General features: G+C 51.5%; 1 protein-coding gene across 4 annotated transcripts in view; it reads left to right on the top strand.

Annotated features, from left to right (window-relative positions):
• The window catches only part of JADE2 (jade family PHD finger 2), an 83,921-nt gene that overhangs the window by 31,784 nt on the left and 30,974 nt on the right, over positions 1-21,163 (top strand). For all 4 annotated transcript variants that reach the window (XM_064458322.1, XM_064458320.1, XM_064458323.1 and 1 more), the window contains one exon: positions 12,009-12,178. In XM_064458322.1, coding sequence (XP_064314392.1) covers positions 12,009-12,178 — 170 coding nt within the window. The remainder of the gene's footprint in view (positions 1-12,008; positions 12,179-21,163) is intronic.

Here is a 21,163-nt window from a genome sequence, read left to right on the forward strand (position 1 = left end):
GTGGGGAGCAGATGCTTCCCGAGCATCCTCTGCAGCTGCCCTGGGGCCGGGAGCTGCCGTGTTTTGCTGGGTTTCCAAGCCAGAAGGGTCAGAGCCCCCTCCTGCTGCCTTTGATGCCACTGTTAAGTCTGAATGGCAGAGAGAGGAAAGGAGGAAAGGAAAACAAAGATCCTCCCACAGCATCAGCAACTCTGTGTGATTTTGCTCTCAGCCCAGACGCTGCTTTTGTCTAGTCAACCAGAAAAACATCTGTGTTTTGTTGTTCCAACCAGCAAACCACTGCTCGGTCAGCCCTGTTTGTCCGTGCAGCCATGGTTTTCCTCTGCACAGAAGTTGTGCAGATGAAACCCACTGTGAAATGGTGCCCGTCCTCTCCTCCACCTCGGGAAGGTGGACGCTGCTCTGCAGCTCCCCAACACTGCACCCGAGCGCTTGTTTACCAGGTCCCTTCTCCGGTCTACATCAGAATAATTTTCTGGGCACTGAATCAGAGTTGAGACTTAAATAATTCATTTGTTGAGCTAAATCTCAGTGAGATTTAGGCTGGAATATAAACGTGAGAAAGGCAGGGACATCAACACTCTGGTCTTTATCTAGTCTGCTGAGTATCAGGCTTTTTATATGGTGATAAACAGCTCAGAAACGAAATTGGAAAAGCTGTCTGGGTTTAACAAGATGGCTGTTTAGTGCCTCCTGTTCACTTGTTTTCCTCTTTTTATCACATCAAAGAAGAGTGAATCACTTTCTCCTTAGAGGATTACATTATTCCAGAGGCCTGGAAGGACCCACTTGGGTTACAGGCTGTTACTGGAGGAGATATTACATGGAGGGGGAAAAATGGAGCATTTTTCTTGTTGCACCTGTCAATTGCAATTTGGACCTTCAGTTGCATTTCTGCAAAACTTCCAGAACCAGCCTGTATAAATCCTGACCTGCCGGCAGCACCAGAGGGGCACCCTACCCGGTCCTTGACATTTTGCCTAGAAATGGGGTTGTCGCAGGGGGATTTCCAAACCCAAAGAGCAAGACCCTGGACAGTCCCAGAGCCAAAAGGAGTTTCCCAGCTGAAAAGTGCCGCACAGTGCTGGCAGCAGCGGGTCAGGGAGGCTGTGCCCCGCGGAGCTGTACAGCACCGGTCCCTGTACCCCCCCGATCGCTGAGGGTGCTTTAAAAGCTGATAATGATCATTTAAAATCTTTACTGCTTGGAAAGTGCCGAGCGGCTGGGGTTCAGCTGGGAAAAACAACAGCTGAAGGGGCGGTGGGTGTAGCTGAGCTGGTCCTGGGCTGGTCCCTGCCTGGCAGAGGACGCCGGGGTCTCCAACACATCCCTGGGTTCTTGGTGCATCGCGGGGTCCCTGACATCTCCAGCATAGGAGGGATGGGCTGTGCAGCCTGCGCAGCCACCCAGGCATTGCAGCCACCCAGGCATTACGTCACCCGCAGCCACACTCACTGGCTGCTGGTACCCGGAGGGCAGGACACTGCTGCAAGCAGCGTTAACCCCTTCCTGAGCATCCCGAGTGCTGCTTCGGTACCGCAGAGGGACCTTCACAGGGCTGAGCGTTGGCCATCGGTGTTTGGGCAGTCAGGGGGTGCCTTCTGGGCAGGGGTGCTCCTGTTACAGGAGCTTGGTGGATCCCCCTGGGGCCAAACCCAGCTGCTTTGTTCTCCCAAACCAGCAGCAAGAAGGCGAACGAGAGCTTCAGGGCTGAACCAAGTGTTTACTGCCTGCGTAGGTTTTTAGGACAAGTAGTTTACTGAAGGTTTATGTTATACCAGGGGCTAGTGTCAGCCCAGTCATCCGGCATGCCCATGAGCAGCGGTGGTGATGAAACCATCAACTATTTTTGCTAGAAATGTGCTTGTTACAGCCCATGACATGAGGATAGCCTATGAACGGCCCCACCTTTGACCCTTGGGCTGAGCGGTGCTCCCGCAGCTGCTCTGTTATGTACATATGAATTTTCGCAGATTTGCAGAGGCTGTTGCCAAATCTTGAGGGGTTTCGGCTGCAACAGCCAATAAGGAAATACTGCAAATTCTTACTTTTCTGCACAAAGCGGTCCCAGCAGTGCCCACTAAAAACAGGGCTTTAATTCTGTTGAGGTTCTTGTTTTCTAATAGAAGGGTTTGGTGCCAGTGGCTTGCCCAGACGCAGTGTCACCACGCTCCTCCCTGGGACCAGCCACCTCCGGCCCTTTCTCTGCTCCATCACGCAGGAGGATGCGTTGGCCGGTGCTGGGTACCCTTGGTCCCTCCTGCAGGGTTCTGGGTCTCTGGTTTCAGGTCTTCTGCCAGTGGCTTGTGCCAGGGGTGACAGCAGGGTGCCCACAGGGCTGTGAGCTCCTGAGCTGGTAACTGAGAGCCCGATGTTACCTGGAGCATCTTCAGTCAAGGAGGGGAGTGGTGGAGCGCACAGGCACTCATTAGCACCAAGACCTGGATCCTAAAGATGCTTTTAGGCTCATCCAGCCGCTCCAGCCAGCTTGCATGCCAGTCTAAACATCAGGCCAGTTAATTTAAAATGTAACCCATTTAACATCTTCTTGGCATTCCCTTCCTTCTTTGAACCCAGCTTTGGGAGTACAGTTTTTGGCTCATGGTTTTACAGACTTTAATAGAAGGCATAGAAGTGGAATAAGTAAGTGTAACATGGTCGGTAAATCTGGGCCTGGGTGCACTGAGGGTCACAAAATCTTGTTTGTGGGTTGCAGCTCATTACCGTGACCATCCGCCACCATCTGCAATCCCATCCTTCGCCCTCGTGCCACCAGGCTTTTTTTCTAACATCTTAGGTTCCGCTCCGCTATCGAGGAGCAATAGCACCTATAAAATCTATTAGCTTATATTCATAAGAAGATTGGGCATCTGGTCTGAATGGCCTGCTAGACGCTATTTTAATAAACAGAAAATAAAAATCATCCCTTTAAATTGCCTTTTTAAAGTCATCGTATGCCACAGGAGAATTCCCCCACAAGCAGAGCTGGCGGCAAGAACAGTATCAGCATCCGCTGAAGGTTGCTGGCAGAGTTATCTTTCCACTGACTTTCCTAAGAGGATTTATTTATGGACACTGGACAAGACTAATTTAGACTGGCATGTAGGTAAAGAGAAGATGACTGACTAAAGCCTTCCTTGTAATAAAATTATTTTCAGCAGAGAAACACTATGCAGGATTAATTATTTCTATCTAGTATATTAAAAGGGAGCATATAGAAGAAAATGCCTTCTCCCTTCAGCCAAGTGAAGCATTCAGTTTACAGAGATGAGATTAACCAGGGGAATTTGCTGAGTATATTTTATTACCGCATAATCTTCTCCAGAGATAGCTGTGATCCTCAAGAGGGTTGGGGTCCACTTACTCCTTTTCCTCAAGTGCCCTTGAGACCCACTTTCTGACTAATGGCCTCAGGTTTGTTGTGCTTTTCAGGCTGGTCCCAATTTTCAGCCCTTTGTTTAAATAAGCCCTTGATTGATACAGATATATTTTTTTAAATGCCATGCTGGCTGGATAAATGAAGGAGCAAATGCTCCTCCAGAGTAATTGGGCTTCTTCAGATGGTTCAGCACTTGGTGGAGGCGTTGCCTCCGTGGTGTTTTGCCGTGGTGGTGCAGAAAGAGCCGCAGCATCTTGGTGGTGGGACATCACCAGTGAACGCCAGTACCAGTAGCTGCGATGGGAAGGCATGTGGTCGCACCATTGGAGCCCTGCTTGGAAAACAAGTTGTCTCAGTAGTGTATTGCGCAGTGAGGCCACACATTGCCCTCGTCCCGGGTCGTTGGGGCGGCAGCAAGGTGCTGATGGGACGCTGCCTCGCTGGAGTGCTCTGGCTTAAGGAGGGCAGCCAAACTCACCGGCCGCTTGCTCTGGAGCTGCAAGAAGTGACTTACCTTATGTTGGTGGGTCTGCTGTGTTTGGGTGCTCCGTGATGGTGCTCAGATGCAGGTAAAGCCCTTGTGCCACCGTGGAGCCAGGCATGTCTGTCCTTCCCAGCACTGCCGTAGGGGCTGGAGGGACGAGCAGGGCTTTGGGGGTCACTTTGGGGAGTGGGTGGGGATGGTATTGAAGAGCACGTGCGGCGTGGAGGGCAAGGGCACCTCACGGCTCCCTGAGCTGTTTGGTGGCATCTCCAAGAAGCTGTTGCCCAGGGCCGCATTTTTTCCTCCAAGAGCAGCATCATTTGGGAAGCATGGTGCTCACCGCGCTCTTCAGCAACACAGTGTTTCTTTTTTATGTTCAGTAAAAGCAGGCTTTTTACCTGAGTAGAACTTCAGGGTCCAGGCAGTAGGTTTCTGCTTGGCGTTTTTTTTTAAGGTGTTTTTTGATGAAGAAAATCCTTGTGTTGCTGTAATCAGATAATGATTCTCTGTAACGCACCTGTGTTGTTCTAATCAACTTTCAGGCTATGCTGTTTGTTTCTGTAGCGTTTTCATTTCCTGCTTCAGGATTATTTATCCTCAGCCACCTGCCCGTTCTAGAGAATTTGAGTCGTTCCCTGTTGGGGTATGAGTTACCCCAGGCTCGTGGCACTTTCCATCCCCAACCCAGGATCACACGCGATACTTTCTCTTCTCTCAACACCTTCTGCACATCACAGGGCCTTGGAAGCTCAGGATCTTGCATTGCCCACGTGCTTCATAACTGCATAGCTACCCAAGACTCTTCTGCTCCAGTTTAGGTTTAGAGAGGTGCTTTGGGGCTTTTTGGAGCATGTTCTTGCTTTTTGTACAGACCCAGTCTGGGTGGGTTGGTTGCTCATGGCCCACACAGGGTCCCTGGCTGAAGGGATGCTCGTGTCACTGTCACCATTTATTTGGAACATGCCAGGGGCTGTGTGTGCTTTGCTGTCTTTGAACCGAGTCTAGGGATGAATAACTAAAGCATGAAAACTGGGGGAATGGGAAAAACCCTTGAAGACACGTTAAATTCCTCTTGTGCTGTGCTGGTGCAGGAGCTGGCCCCAACAGAGATGGCAGGGCAGCACAAACAGGCTGGGCTGATGAGTTTGCAGCCTCACAAATGCCCCAGTAATGGATTTCCTAGCACTGCGTTTGCTGTTTACCTGACTGATTCTGCCTTTTTTAAAAAAGAAAATTTTCTACACAAGCTAACAGAAGCCCTTCAATACAGGTAAAGGGAAACGGGAAAACTGGTAATTGAAGTAATTAAGAGCTTGAGTCTTGCTTTCTGAGACAGGAAAAATCGATGGAGCACCTGGGCAGCCGTGTTGGTGCCATCAGCCAGGGGGGTGCAGGCGCTCTCCCAGGCTGAGGCAGATGCCAGGGCACAGCACAGCCACGCCGCTGCCTCTCACCGAGGGTGAGGAATGGGTATTTTCACCAATCTTTAGAAAACCATCTCCCTGAGCATGTACCTGTGTATTGTCAGACGCCTCCGGGAACCTACTGCCCGCCACGACCCCGGCAATGGCGGTGGGCATCCCTTACCTGCCACGTCCTGCACCACAGGTGGCATCTTGCCCATCCTGAAGCAGGTAGGAAGTCCTGCATCTTCCCCACCATGCCTGAGGCTGGAATAGGAGAGGAGAACTAGAAAACAAGACCAGAAATAAGAAGGAAGCGTTGATTCCTATGGGATCACCGATGCCTGAAACAGGAATGCGAAGAATATTAATACATAATGGAAAATTCACCGCGAATTTGTGTGAGTTGGTAGCACGTGTGCAGACGTCTCCATCACCCAGCCTGGGCTTTTCCTTTTCCACTGAGCAGCTATTTGGAAACGTGGATGCTTCCAGAGGGATTAAGCCCCATTCCTGCACGAAAGGGAAGCCCTGATGACATCCCTGCCAGCCCCAGCTCTCGGAGCTTGGCAGCAGACGGGCAGGAGAGGCTGGTGAGGGTGTCCTCGGTGGTTTCTTCCCTTTCTCTAGCTGTGTCTCCCCTGCAGTGTGTCTGGGCAGCACAAAGCTTTCAGCTTTCCCAGCTCAAATTTTCTTGCTGTTATTGTAGGTGAGGAAGGGTAGACAGCATGGTCTGTTTTCTATATTGCTGTAAATCAAGGCATGGGTTTTTCCAAAGGATTGCTCTCTTGTAGCAAATGGTAGGATCCCTTCCTTCCACCGTTTCTCTTAGCCCAAGGCAACTGTCTCTGCAGTCACTGATCTTTATATCTGAACACTGAGAAGCTCTTTGCTGGTGTGTGAGCATGTGTCAGGGAGGAATGGGTTGCTTTTTAGGAACATGATTTTACCCACTAAAGCAAATCCAGGAATTGACAGGAGGCTGCACACCTCTGGGCATTGCATCGTGGTAGGTCTTCCCAGAGGCTCGGGGTATCCCGTGAGAGCCCCTGGCAGCCTCCTGCACCCCTCGGGGCGGGAGGGACACGCATAGGAGCAGGCATAGCCTCTTGTACGGTTTGCTGAATCGTTTGTGAGCCGTAAAAACCTCGTGTTTAACCAAGTGCTGCAGATGAGTCAGGGGTTTGATCTGGACCAGGCTTCCAGCAGGTCTTTGTAGCATTATTCAGGCTGCTCGCTGTATTAAAAAATAGTTCTGTAGTTATTTCTGAGGTGCCGATGGGCAGCAGGTATTGGCAGTGCTCGAGTCACAGCTCAGAGCCACCCGACAGGGCAAAGTGTCCTGGCGAAAGGCACTGCTGTCCCTGCGGAGGTTGAGACCTGGTGCTGGACTCTCATCTCCTACTGGTGCAAACTAGGCTACGCTAAAGTCATAACATTCATGTCAGTAGAAAATGAGCGTAAGAGGAGCCAGATCCTGAATCTGCAGTTTCTGCTTTCTGATTAGGTACCCTACATCAGGTTTCAGCCTCACTGGGTCTGGCCATCACTGGGTGTGTGTAGTCTGTGGGTAAGGTCTCGATGGCAGCGTTTTTATTCCTGGGGCTGAGGGGCACCGTGTCCCCTCGTGGGCATTGCCTGGGGAGGCTCCAGCTGATGCACTTTCCTCCTCCGTGACTGTGTTGGCCTCAGAGGCTGGTTAGGGGCAGGTTTCATGCCAAGGGATTCGGTGGGCTGTGGATGCTTTCATCTTTTCCCTTGGTTACACCCAACAGGCTTGGGGTTAGAAGTTCTCCTCCAGGTGCCTTCTTTGTGCATTTCCTTCATTTCTGACCTCCTCCGTTTGCTGGCGTTTGAAGTGGTGGGAATACGGCACAAACACGTCCCAGCATCCTGAAGTCTGAATTAACTCGGGGGATGCCAGCCCGTGCTGCCGGCTGGGCGCGGGGGCACGGGGTCCTGCCCTTGAAGAGGAAACTCCAAGAGCAAAGTTTAGTGGTTCTGTTCAGAAGATACATTTCGTACTAATATTTATTCCTTATAGGACTAATAACCAGTAACGGCAGCAAACTGCAGTGAGGCAGGAGCTGTGCAGGCAGCGCGGTGCCGCGGTAGCCGAGTGCCGCAGCACCTGATCAACCCTCCCCGATACGTGTGTTTCCAGGCGGTGGGAGGCACCTGCCATCACTGCGTTGGCACGTTTCAAACCTTTTAACTGAGCGCCAGCGAGCACGTGGAGCGTGCCGTTAGGTCTTTGTATTTTAATTCACTTGATCTTCATCAACGGTGACATGGTGAGAAGCAAAGGGTCGCTCTGTAAATTCCAGTTCCTGTTAAACAGAAGCAAACTCCATTTATCGGGGCAGTGTTAGGAACATCATGCTTTCATGCCGGCGGTGCTGTTGCCATCGGTGACCCCATGAAGCTCCCTGTGATCTCTGCATCACTGGGTCTGCGCAAAGCCAGGACCGGAGAGGGTCTAAACACACATCCAGGTTTCGGGGGGTTGGGTAGTGTTTGGCAGGTGGCTGCGTGACCGGGGAGAGTCACTCATCTCCCATCTCTGAGCATCAGGTTCAGCAAAACTCCTTTTCCACGAGGTACCTGCAATGAGAAGGCAGAGCCTGCACACACACGTCGGGGCTGACTTGCCCAGGCTTGGGCGGGCGTTGTGTCCTGCACGCCGGCAGCGCCGGGAACGCCGCGCTTGGCTCTCAGCGGGCGGTATTGTACGTACCCCGTCATAGATAACGCAAAGAGATTTCTCCAGTCACCGTCAGCATCCTTATCAAACTAAGTGCATTTCAGTCGCTGTCAATACAGTAAATGACCTGTTCAGGCCACCCCTGTGATACATACACAGAGAATTAATCTTTGCACTTTTATGCCAGGCTAAAAATAGCGGCTCCTTTCTCCCACCGTCCCGAGCATCCCCGGCTGGTCCCGTGTCAGACTATCACCTGTTGCAGCCGGCTGTTCGGCGAGCAGCTTCTGTAACTCGGCTTAATGAAGGTTTTCAGCGCCGTCCCTGTGCCTGCTCAGACAGCTCTTTCCAACAGGAATACTCATCGCAGTTGGAGGAATTTTGGGTTTTTTCCTCCTCTCGATAGCTTTGAGCTTTCTTCTGTAAGAAGGGCCTGGCGCTTTGCAAAGCTGGGCTGGACCTGGGCTCCTGGGAAGGAGAGGTTCAGTCCTTGGACCAAAGCACGTTGCTCCAGTGACTTCTGTATATTTTAGGGAGTTGGGAGCTCCTTAGGTGACAGTCCTGAAGCCTGACTGGAGCAGGCATACTTTCAGTGTTATTACTGCTGTCTACATTAAATACAAATGCTACTGAATCCCCAAGCCCTGTCCTAGATTACAGTGAGCTCATTCTAAAATCTGGGGACTGAGAGCTGTCTTTCCATGGGGTTGTTTTCAGATCCTGAACTGAAATTTGGAAATGTCCTCAAGGCGTTAGGGCACATCTCTATTTTCAAGGTACTGGTGGGGAAAGTAAGGCAAAAGAGGCAAAAAGAACCCCTTTCTTGATGTTTCCCTCTCCAAGCAATCAAATTATTGCTTCTCCTGCTTGTGGCTCTGGAAGTGCTTCCAATGGTCATGACTGCAGAAGACAGCAATTAAACTATATGTCTGGGTCTGGAGAAACTCCAGGCTCATTTTCCAGCCCTGCCACAGATTTTCTTCATGACCTCGGGCAAGGCAGGTAGGGTCCCGTTCCCGAGGGCAGCTGTGCCTGAATTTCTCCCCTTGGTGCTTACAGACCTTGGAGCATTTGGTACCACGATTCAGCTGTTTACGTGATGGACATAATGGCTTTGCCCCAGACACATCGCAGAGCACGAGGCACTCGATGCTCTGACGTTAACTTACATATCAGGACAGAAGGCAGATGAAAGTCTTGCCGGGGCCAGTGGGCTTCCTAGCTGGTGCTGGTGCAAGAGGAGGGTTGGATCCTCAGGCTTTACATGGCTGAGAAGGTGCTTGGAAGGGGGTGACATGCTGCAGCGAGTTGCTGTTTGCTTGTTTGTTTCTTTGCAGCGTCCTTCTGTGTTGACATCTGCGCCAGGAGGTGGTATTTTGGGAGGTAACGTGAGCTGTGCAAATACTGCAGCGAGCTCCAGTTCCCAACTTTGCAGAGATCTGTCAGCTGGCACCACAGGCTGCTTTTCATTTCCAGCTCGTTTTCTGCTTGCATGTCATTACGCATGACACTGTTGACGTGTGCATGGCAAGTGTCATGCATATTGCCGCAGAGTTGCCAAGAAAAGGCAGAAGAGCTGACAGCCAGCGCCTGTTCGCTTTCTGTGCTGGGAGTCTGCAGCAGATGAGGCAGCTCCTCTCCCCGTCCCTGTGGTTGTGATTAGAGAGCGCTCAGAACAAATCTCGCAGGCCGCCGTGGGACGTTCTCCATTGCCGAGCCTGCCGAAGTGCTGCCCGGCACGGTGTGAATGCGGCGCTAAAGTCTGCGTTGCAGCATGGGGTTTGGTCACAGGGGCTTGGCTGGAGGATGTTTTAAATGAGGGGTTGCTCTGCCTGCAAATGGTGCCCTGGGGAGTGGATACCTGCACAGAGTGGGACAGGCTTCTCATCTGAGCAGCCCAGGACCAGGATCCAATCTCTGTTGTGCCCCAGTAAAGCAGCAGTAGTTGCTTCTGAGGAGTTAATGGTTGGAGGAGTCACTGTTGCTATCAGTGTTTGGACCATCGTATCTGTTTGACCTCATTTTTCTCATGAGTTAATTTCCGTGGATGAACGGGAAAGCTGTTGCTGTAGGTAAAGGACAGTTGCCATGGGCCTGTGCTGGTACCAGCTCTCAGCACAAGCCCATCCGTCGACTGGTGTAGTGGGGCTGGAGGTGGAGAGCCCAGCCAAGACTGCCTGCCTCTCTGGGGAGAGGGCAGCAAGCAAAGCTGGGCGACTCCTGGTTGCCAAACTATAACTTGCCTTTCTTGCAGTCAGGTCCTGGGCCTGGTGAGAGGGGAAGCACTGGCAGAGCTGGGGCTTCCCCCAGGCCTCGGAGACCTCTGGAGACACTTGACAGATGCCTCTGCTCCCGCTGAGCACTTAGGGCAGGGCACAGTGGGGAGAAGGCACTGGCTGAGCTCATGTTTCCGAGTGTAACTAGGACAGAGCATTGCGCTTAAATTCATCTACTGGGCAAAGAGTCTCGTATTCACAGGACGCAGAATGTGTGGCAGTGCCAAGCCCAGCACCTGCATGCCGCCCTCCCGCCCGTGGGTGGGAGGAGCTGGGGATGGCAGTGTGATGAGCAGAAGCCCTTGCTCTGTTGCCGTGTTTATCCTGTGTCTCTGGTGCATCCTGCCTTTTGGGGGGATATGGGATGATGGGGCAGAGATGGGTTGGTGCCACGGTCCTCTCTTGCCAGCAGGACCACTGGCTGCGGGCAAGAGCATCGCTATTTGTAACAGCTGCTTGCATGTGCTTTCTAAATCAGATTTCCCAGTTTTGCAGGCAGGACAGTGTATTTCTCCCAAATGGGCTATTTCTGCCCTGATGTATTCCTGTGTGAGCCTCTCTGCGAACCCCCATGGGCAGAAACAACCCTCTGACGTCAGGGGCAGCAACATGAGGTTGATGCCGGCGGCTGTACCCGTAGGTCGAGTTGTTTGGTTCGGGAATCCAAACATGTAGGAGGTTGCTGCCACCAGGCAGGTAGTAATGCAAGGAGGGAAGGAAGAAGGGAGCAACACAAATGGCTTAATTTCTCATGGTGTGAGGGGGAATTGCAGAGCTCTCAAAAAGCAGGTGTGTTCCCGCAGAGAGCCCGGCGCAGAGCCACCCACTCGGTGCTTCCCCGGGGCTGCTCTGCAGCGTGGAGCCGTGCGGGGTGCGGGCCGGTTCATACCGAAAGCCATCAGTGGGTGTTTAGGAAGAATGAGATGGGGTGGTAAAGCCTGCATGTGGCACGGATACCAGGTTTATTTCTGAAGGGATTGATGTTATGTCGCCGATCTGGAGGGAAGAATACACTGAGGCAGATGGAGGCACAGGACAAAAACCAAATTCCTGATTCCTAGACTGCTCCGTCCCCTCCGGATCGCAGCCTGAGGTGCGTGGCCATGGTGCCACATAGGAAGCCAGCCCAGCGGTAGCCAGAGCCGCTCCGCAGCGGGATGCGGGCTGGCTCTCAGCAGCAGGTGCGATGCTGGGGCCATGCTGCCATCCTCCCACCTCCCCCCGCCGATTTTCTCTAGGACACTGGGAAAAGTGCAAATTCCCAGTCCATGAGCACCAGGCATCTGCCGTAGTCAAAGGTGGATATTTCTCTGGTTTTACACGATTTTTATCTCTGAAGACCTCAAAAGCTTTTTTACTGTTTTGTTGGAGAAAAAGATGAGGTTTTCATAAGTTGGTCATGATACTGAGGATGTCCAGCCTTGTGAAGCCCGTTTGAGGTCCCGAGAAGGGGAGCCGGCAGCCGGGGTGTGCTCAGCATTTTCTGAAAATCAGCTTGTTTTGATGCATCCCAACTGAGACCATCACATAAGGTGCTCAGACCAACAGTCTCCAGGAAAGTGCTTGTGTCCCAGTTGTGGTCCTCAGAGCATCCAAAGCATAGGAGACAACCCAGAGCACACAAAATCCCTTTGATTTTGCTGGGCTTGCTTTTCCTCTTAGAGTGAGGTTTGTACACGGTATGGCTGCACCCTCCATGGCAAGAAACAGGACACTTCTGTGAGTTGTAGCTCATTCTCAACCTCTCCTTCTTTTCTTCCAGGATCATACCCCAGCTGGAGAACTCTCCTTCACAGGTTTCACCGAGTAGCCTGCCTGGCTCCGAGATTTCAGAAGCTACGAGGACTTACTTGCAAGGAGTGAGCCGCTATGATCTGGATGAGCTTGATGCTTGCTGGTTGGAACTTGTTAATATGGAGCTGAAGGAGATGGGTGAGTATTGCTGTTGTTTTTCTCCTTGCTTGGGCATCCTAGAGTAGACATTCAGTCTTAAGTAATCGTGTGGAACAAAAGGCCTTGAAGAAGAGATTTTTGTTCAGGCTCTCCAAAAGAGATCAGAGGGATTGCTGCAGTGCAGGATCTTGGGTGCATTTCAGTGCCTCTCACTCATGTAGGGGTTTCCAGACCTGGTCCAAGAAGAATGGGGCAAACCAGATGATGGTAGGAACAGTGCAGCATGCCCTGTGGAGCGGGGCTCTGGTTTGCAGAAGAACCAATAGATCCAGATCACACATGACTGTGCTTTGATTTCATGACCATCATCATCTCCCCTACTCATCGCTGCAGCATCTGTACTGTAGGAGGAGGTGTTGATCGGGAGGGGTGTGTTGACCCTGGCTCCTCTTCCTTTGGCCACATCTGAAAACATTTCTCCAACGTTTCTCCAGCTGTACCCAACTGGGCAAGTGGAGTCAGAGGCAAGAGGATTTCCTAGTCAAAATATGTAATTCTCAGAAATGCTGGTCCTGGGTTGTCTCTCCTTTCCCAGGTGTCTCTCAATATCACAGCATAATGTAGCCTGCATCACTGCTGTTATATCACTGCACATTCTTAAAATCCATTAGTGCATTTCGGTTGAGTGCAAGTACCTGGACTTGGAATTTGACCGTTGGCACTAGAGCTTAGCATGGTCTGCTGGGCAGATTTGTTGGCACAGACACGTGCGTGTGTAGTCCTGCCAGACTGTGGAGGGCTTTTCCAGTCCTTGTTAGGTAAGGGTTGTTTGTGGTACGGCTGCTGCTACGCAGGTAAGAAAAACAACACAATAAAACATTCACCTTGTGAGGTCAGTGAAAGCTGAAACATGCCTACGCAAAGCACTACTCCTGTTGCAAAGGTCTTTCAAGGGTGGGACAAGGTGTGTTCTTCTGGTGGTCTCATGATTTACAACCAGATGTTGTTACCATGATCTCTGAGACCTTGAGGAAGTTGTAGAGGCTACTTCTAGAGTTTGGCTAATTATCTGTTATATGTATCCTGTATATTGGATTTCCCATAATCTCAGTGTTGTGGAGCCCGTAGCGTCACTGCAAATGGCAGTCAGCTTTGCCCTCATTAACTGGTCCTGTATTAGCAGCCTAGCTCTGTCATTAGCACACCCAGCTTGTGAGATACTGGCAGCTGCGGTCAAGTCCTTGGGCAGAGCAGATGGGGCTCCTGGGCAAAGCCGAGTGGCTCCATCCCACTTGGGTGCCATGCAGAGGAGCCACCCTTCCTAACGCTGGGCAGCTGCCATTACTGCATCAAGAAACTGGCTTGTACTGCACCAGGCGTCCTTTTGACTCCACCGTGCTTTCACTGTATCTCCTGCGGCATTTCCCTCGCTATCTCCACAGCTGGGTGGCCGTCAGAGGTGTCTTTGGGCTTCAGAGAAGGGTTATTTCTATTTCCATTTCCCCCTTGTACGTATTTCATAAGTCTCTGGGAAGGCAGCAGGCAGAGATTTGGATTCTCCAGCTCAGTTGGGTTAAATTTGGCTCGCTTTATTATTATTTCTTCCAAGTATTAGGTTACAAATGCAATGTCTTAAATGGGTTTCAGATGTGGAGCTCCCATGCTGATGGATGGAAGGTTAGGATGAGACGGGTGCCGTCGGGGCAGGGATGCCCCTGCCCCAGGCCAGACAGGAGCTGCCTGTCCCCGCAGATGCGAGCGGCACATCACCTTCGGGCTGGCGTGTGCCAAGCCCGAGCGCGCTGGGGGAGAGAAGCGGCTTCGCCAGCAGCGCTGCCTTGGGATATGTTGGATTTAGGAGGGGAGCTTGAGCACTGTCACAGCCATATACCCACCTCCTAGCAGGCGCGTTGGGGTGGGCTGGCATCGCAGCATCCCGGCAAGTGCACCCTGAACCTGATGTCGGGATGCAGCCAGTGCTTTGCCGCTGACCCTCTGTGCAATTTTGAGCAAGCTGCAGTTTTCTTCCTCCAGCTCCTGGTCTTTTATCACCTTTTTCAAGGACGGTCCTTAGGAAGTATTTGTACAGTAGCGGGCTTGCTGGGACCAGGTCTCTGACAAAGCCGCTGAGCCCATAACCAACTACAGATGGTAATAACGAACCCAGGGGATTTCAGCAGTGGCAACGCAAAGAACCTCACTGCCCATCAGCTGATTCTGGGGCCCATTTCTGTTGCTGAAAGAGCGCTGTAATTACTGGCTGAGCCTTAAACATGCTGGGGAGAGAGTAGCTTTGAAAACCAGCATTTGGCGTATGAAATCCACTGCGGATATGGCTTCAGCCTGAAGGATTCTGGTGTCTCGCCCCATCCCCCAGCCCTCCCGACCTCTCTAGCAGCGCGAGGGCTAGTGCATTTTTTCCAGTGACTTGAAAGGGAAAACATGTGGCATTGATTAATAACCCATCCCCGGCACCACGGGGAGCCGGGGTCTGGCAGGTAGGGAGCGGGCCGGGTGCTGGCGCTCCTGGCTGCGGGACCGCAGTTGCATCACCCCACACCGGCCGTGCCCGGTGCTGCCCGGGGGGCTGGACCGCAGAGGCTGCAGGGCATCAGCGCTTCTTTGGGGGATGCATTTTCCTGCCCGTGGAAGTGATGGGGTTTGGGTGCATGTAGAAGAAAGCGGTTGCAGCAGATCTATCGCTGCTCACCTCCTGGGCTGTGCCGGAGCAGAGGCTCTGCTCCCTCTGCTTCCCATATGGGAGAAGCCATGGAGCCGGGTGCATCGGATGTGGGACGTGGAGCTCATGCCCTTCACCATCCAACACAGAAGATTGCCGCCTGCTTAGGTTGGTCTGAAAGCAGTCCATAAATAGCGCTTTCTTCCGGAAGCCCTCAACATTAATGACATACTGAGATTTCCAAACCAGCTTTGCTAATCTCTTAGATCATTAACATGACTTAACTGGAGAATTGCAGCTTCTCCTCCTATTCAGAGGAGTCAGGAGTTATCTCCCAGCGTCAAGAGATATGCAGAAGTTTAAATTCCTCGTGGGTGTTTAGCTGAGCTGCTGTCACTGGGCAGTCCAGGGGCACAATGTGTCATTCCCAAAATATTTAATGACAAAGAAGGAGCCTGATCTCTGAGTGGCTCTTGAGGAGCCGTGGGGAGGAGAGCTGGAAAACACCTATGAGATCATCCATCTCTCTTTGCCTTAGCGCAGCACGTTGGTCCATGTAGCACATAGCACATGCCTTTTCCAGTCCTTTTTAGGTCACCCCAGGGATGGAATTTTATCACCGAGATCAGATAAACCTCCAGATAGCTCCAGCTCTCTGCACTCTGCCGGCTCCTCTCCCAATTAGGTAGAATTGCACCAAAAACCAAAAGTTTTTCACATAAAACAGCTTTAAATAGTTTTAAACCCCCCAGTAAGGTGCTTCGGTAGCTGTTACTGTACTCGGTAGAAATGTACTCTTTAAAGAACTTCTGTGTGCTAGAGATTAAATCAATATTTAAGCATGCCTAAATGTTTTATTGTTGCTGCTGCAATATGAGGTAGTAAAAAAAGTGGGTCTGAAGGAGTCTGAATGAAACCCCAAACCAGATTTATGAGTACACCACTCCAGGCAGCACAGGTCTTTCCTTTTAGAGAAAAATCTTGGGTTTTATATTAAGATTTTATGCTGTATTTTGTGATCTCCACTAAATCCAAAGCTATTGTAGGAGCGGGGCTAGAGAGACTTCAAAGACCAAGGCTGAAAGATCCCTTTGCAGTGATCGGCACTTCATAAACACACGGAAAATCCTCAAGAAATGGCTAAAAATGTTGCCGGAATCAATTTTGCTGAAGGCAAAGTCGAAGTTTCTAAGTATTCCCTTGACTTAATCCATATGGTGTATGCTGCTCACATATGCCCACCACAGCTTCTATCTTGGGAGCTGGAGATGTTCCTGGTATTTTATGGCAGGAACATGCAAAGGTCACATTTATTGCTTTTGAAGCTCCGGGGGGAATTCATCACTGCATACTTCAGATATGTCTGTGCGCTAATGAGTTGATACCTCCCTCAGCGGAGGTGAGATTGGTCAAGTAGACGTGGAATAAGCCAAAGTTGGTAGAGTAACCCCGGGGAAGATGCGCTCGATGGAGCAGAGGCTGCCATTAAATGTACGCCATGGAGAGCGGCTGCCTGCCGCCCAACAGTGCCGGGAGTCCTTGCCCAAGGCTAGCCCTATCCCACGGTGTCCTTTCAGGGTTTGGGGAGCCCTCTTTCCCCTTCCCGAGGCAGCATGTTGGCGCTCCCCATGCAGGGCCTGTCCCTGTGCAGCTGCCACCCACCCTTGGGTGCCCATCACCAGTCTCCATCCTCTGTGCAGGCCACCCCAAAATCTGTCATTGAAGCTCTTCCATTATTTTAACGGCTTTGGGTGCGATTCCCTGCTGTGCTGTGGTGGCAGAGACACAGCCGCATTCCCTGCCGGTGCAGCCGCTTGGAGGGAGCCCCATGACGGGGACCACTGCCCCCTGATGTGGGGGATCCGGGGGCTGCTGTCCTCCCGCAGGGATGCTCCCCAGTCCCGGCCAGCGGGAGGATATCCAGAGTCTGTTCTTTTTGTAGTGCGATCCATTTCCTTTAACCACCAGCCCGGCCTCCCCCTTTCAAGTGTCTTCCCCCCAGACCACAGCCATAAGGGACCACTCGCAGCGGTGGCCCTTCCACCCCCTTCCCCGCCATGCCCCTGCACCCAGGCTCACCCTGCTTCCTCATCACTTGAGAAAGCTTAGCCCGTTAATAATTCAAGGTCTGTTTGTTTGGAGTATTTTTTTTTTCTTGTTTTGAAGAAACCCTGCCAGTTTGGAGCTGGTTTATAACATGTCTGTGCGGCAGCCCACAACAAACATCCGCACGTAGCCTGAAATCTTTGTTCTCTGCCGAGATCATAAGCTCATTGCACAAGTAATGATTTCAGCAGCAGACCGGTTTGGTGCCTGGATAGATGAACCAGCAAACCCTCCACTACTTGGCGGTATATTACAAGCAAGAGATGTATTTAATAGAGGTACTGATGTACGGCATAGAAGTATCTTGGGAACAGATTTAGGGCTGGAAGCTGCTCTCAATTACATCGCTGTTCATCTGGATTAACACCGTTGGTATCAATGGGAGGAGGATTCACCTGGGCTGCCCGTAGGCAGGTGTCACGCTCGTGCTTGCTGGCGGGCTCTTGCTGCTAATGTAGGCACTGATGTAATGCAAGAGCAGAACTCGCCTTGTAAACGGGCAAGTCAGCGAGCCCAGAGGGTAAAGAGGCACAGAAACGATGTCACTCGGAAATGATGAAGGTGAGAACCCACTGAGCAGCACGGCAGGGGTCTTGGAGAGGTGGGAGGTGGGTGCGCAAGGCTGCTGCCCTTCTCCTGGGTGACCAGCATCGCCCCAGCCACCACCTCTGCCGACACTGGCCAGGGTGCTCCCGAAGCAGTGGGAGCCGCGGTGCCCCTGCCCGGGTGAGAGCGGGTGCGACGCGGCAGTTCGCTGGGGTGCCGCAGCCTGCCCGCCCGGCGCGAGGTGGCTGAAACGAACGGGGGGAGGAAGAGGAGTAATTAATGATTCCAGCTCAAATAAGAATCCAGGCTAATTTTGTGTGAAAATAGCCTCGGCCTTCGAGCAAGGAAATCCAGAAATATTTTCAGGTGGCAGTTTCTTAAGTTGTGGGCAGAGGTGAAAACACCGAGAGCCTCTGGAAGGGAAAGCCCAGCTTATTTAACTCCTTATAGAAACAGACATTGCAGGAAAGCCGTGTTAATGTATAGATTAGCAGGGTCGGAAATCAGCGGGAGAAGCGTTAGACATTCTGCCTCCACATTTTTCAGCACAATCAGTTTTTATGGCAAGCCGTTGTTTTGCTGTTTCCATAAATTGCTTGCAGTAATTGCGGTAGTTTCCAGCAATAGTCAAGAGTTTTGCTGCTGGATGGAGTGAGGAGGCTTTCATCAGAAGTGCTCTAGGACAGCTCTGTCAGTGCCGAGCATTGCTGGAGAGAGACAGCAGCTTATAAAGCGGCTTCTAAAACATTTTGTCATCATCTTAAATTTGAGCAATAATTGATGTCGGTGGGTGGCAGAAAGGGTGATAATTGGTTTCTGTAAATCTTTTAAGTGCATTAGCAGGCTGTGTTTGTAACAAAATATATAGCCGTTTCACTGCGGATGCTCAGCTCGCGCTGGTTGTATGTTGCTGTTTGTTTTGTTGGTCACATTTTACATTAAGGTTCTGTTTATAAATAACGTTGATGAAAGATGAATATACAATCACTGCATCTCCCGAGCATTGTGTGCCTGCAGGTGATGGGTTAGAGGTGGCTGGGGGAGCCCCAGACGGTTCTGGTATGGTGTTCGGGTGGTTGTCTGTCATCCCCTGACCTTTGCAAAGGATGCTTGGGACGGGGTCCGGGATGTCCAGGGGAGCACCCAGCCCAGGGCAGGGGTGGCTGGTGTCCCCACGGGTGCCTTGAGCACGTGTGTGCTCGGCTTCCAGCCTTATTCAGAGGCAAACTGTGCTTCTCCCAAAGTGTCCTTCTGCACTGAGGTGCCTAAACTCAGTTTTAGCACCTAGCCAGTGCTTTTTATCCTCAGATTACTTCAGTTCTCCTGGCCTCTGAGGGAGGAAGGATCCTCTGCACAGCTTGCAGAGGCAGAAGCCCAGGCAGGCAGGTTAAATGGCTCGCCCAGGGCAAGCTGCAGAGACGGTCTTTGAGCTGGAAGGAGATCTTGGGAGCCCGCAGTCCCTGTGCCATGCGCCAAAACCCCTGTTCCATCAGGGAGCTGGCACCCCTTCACTCTCAGTTTTTCAAAGATACTAAGAGATAAGCCTACATCATCTCACAAGTGCTTTTCTTTAAAAAAAAAACCAACACCAAAAAACCAGTAATTTTGCTTGTTTATAAATATTTTTACTGAAAAGTAGACTCCAAGGTTTATAGCTTGTGAATCAGCTAATGGCACAGCCTGCAGCCCTGATGGCTGTTTGTTCATGAGCTGTTTTATCTCCAGGTATCTTCCACAGGGTAAAAGAATTTATTGTTTCAGTAAATTGATTTTAGTGGAGTGCAATTTAGTCAGAAATAGGTCTCCGTTCGTGAAAGGTGGCTCTCCAGCTATTTTTTTCTCCCCGCGCAGTGAGTCGGCTCACACCACGATAAGGAGTAGCTGAGAATTCATTTAGCAGAAGAATATCGCTCCTTCATGCCACATAAATTACGATATTACAGAAATAATTATAACAGAGAGCGGTGTTGTGTAAAGGAATGTGCCTGATGGTTCTTCTAGACCCGGCGCTGCGGCTTCAGTGCCAGCCCAGTGATCCCAGCTCCTTTGGGATAAAATATGTAAAATTCTGTGTTTCAGCTGCGGTATGGGCAGTTGCTCCCAAGCCTGGGGGTGCTGAGGCACATGGGGTCGGGGCGGGCGCCTTGGGAGCTCCCCGGGGATAACAGGGCTGCTGGGTGGCTGCGGAGCTGCAGGGATCGTGGCAGACCCCGATGGCAGAGATACAGGGAAGAAATATTCTGCTGGGAGCAAAGTTCAAACAAAAGGCTGGGTTCCTACATGTTTTCCCTTCCTGAATCAGATCTGGAGACCTCCTCTAGTGCATCATCGCCTGGCACCTCTTCTCCTCCTCCATTTCCAAAGCAAAGTCCCCCTTCTCTGTCGGGGGATGCTTCCTTTGGCTGGGTACCTGCTGCCCGCCTGCATCCTGGGCTGAGAGAGGATGGCTTTTCTCCGTCTGGGATGCGGTGGGAGGCAGCGCTCCCTGGGTGATAGACCTTCCCACCGCGGGCCGATGTCGGGGGTGTCCCAGGGAGGCTGGGTGGCCACATCAAAACCCATCATCGTTAACATGCTCAGTGTTAATGGGGAGCGGGTGTGGGTGGCCTCCGGGAAGGGGTGATGGGGCACACGGAGCCCTTTACACCCGTGTCAGTGTTTTGAACATGGCTCCAAATCAGCGGTGATTATTTTGGTGTGAGATTGAATTCTCACTTCTGCCTATGTCCCTCTGGACAGAAACTACGGAGAAGTTTGCAGCTACGCTGCCCTTGTCTGTGGAGGCTCAGAAAAGCTTCATTTTCTCCCCCACCTTTCATTCAAGGCCTTGGCAAACCTTAACCAGGTAAAAAAACCTTTTTCTTGGTCAGCAGGTAGAGTCCACAGTCCTGGTGATGGTCTCAGTCATGACTTACCCCTGGACATTGCTGGATTTATTCACTGTAGCCACGACCAGTATCTGGGTCTTTGCTTTTGCTTCCCTGGGGACAATAACAGTGTCACTCGTGCACATACACAGGGAGTGTTTTGGTGGAGTATTTTTTTGGTTTTTCTATTTAGCTGGCCACGATCGATACAGATAGCGATTTCGCAGCCAAAAAAGATGACAATTTTATGAATGGAGTTTAACAGCACAAACTTTATACGATGCAGAAGGAGATAAATGGAGCACAAATGGAAAAAGCACTTCACCCCCAGGCCCCATTGTTTAGTGTTTCATAAGCGATTAATCGCTTCATCCCCATCAAGTGCAATTGTCAATTCAATAAGCTCCGAGGTATTCTGAATGGCGCTTGGCAAACGAATTCCTAATGTAATTACATCTAAATGGAGTGTGAGAGCGCACGCGTGTGCGTGCGTGCGGGAGGGCGAGATCTATATTTTTTGATGTAACGGCATAGCGACTGCATTGCGTGTAGGCTGGTAAGGAGACCCCGCTGGGGCGCTGGCCTTGCTCCGGTGCAAGAGTTTTGGGATCGGCGGGGACTTTGTCCCCAGGGTTAAGCTGGTGACAGCGGGACATTGCTGTGGATGGAAAATGCAGGAGGTGGGATGGGAGCTGGTTCTTCCCACTGGAGGTGAAATGGGAACGGTGGTGATGCCAGGGCGACCCTGGCGGTGCCAGCGGGATCCCAACGCTGCGGGCAGGTCAGGGTCGTGATTCCTGTGGAAACCTCCCTCCCCTTCCTTCC

The sequence above is a fragment of the Phalacrocorax carbo genome, chromosome 8 (assembly GCF_963921805.1).
Source record: "Phalacrocorax carbo chromosome 8, bPhaCar2.1, whole genome shotgun sequence".
NCBI classification, from domain to species: domain Eukaryota; kingdom Metazoa; phylum Chordata; class Aves; order Suliformes; family Phalacrocoracidae; genus Phalacrocorax; species Phalacrocorax carbo.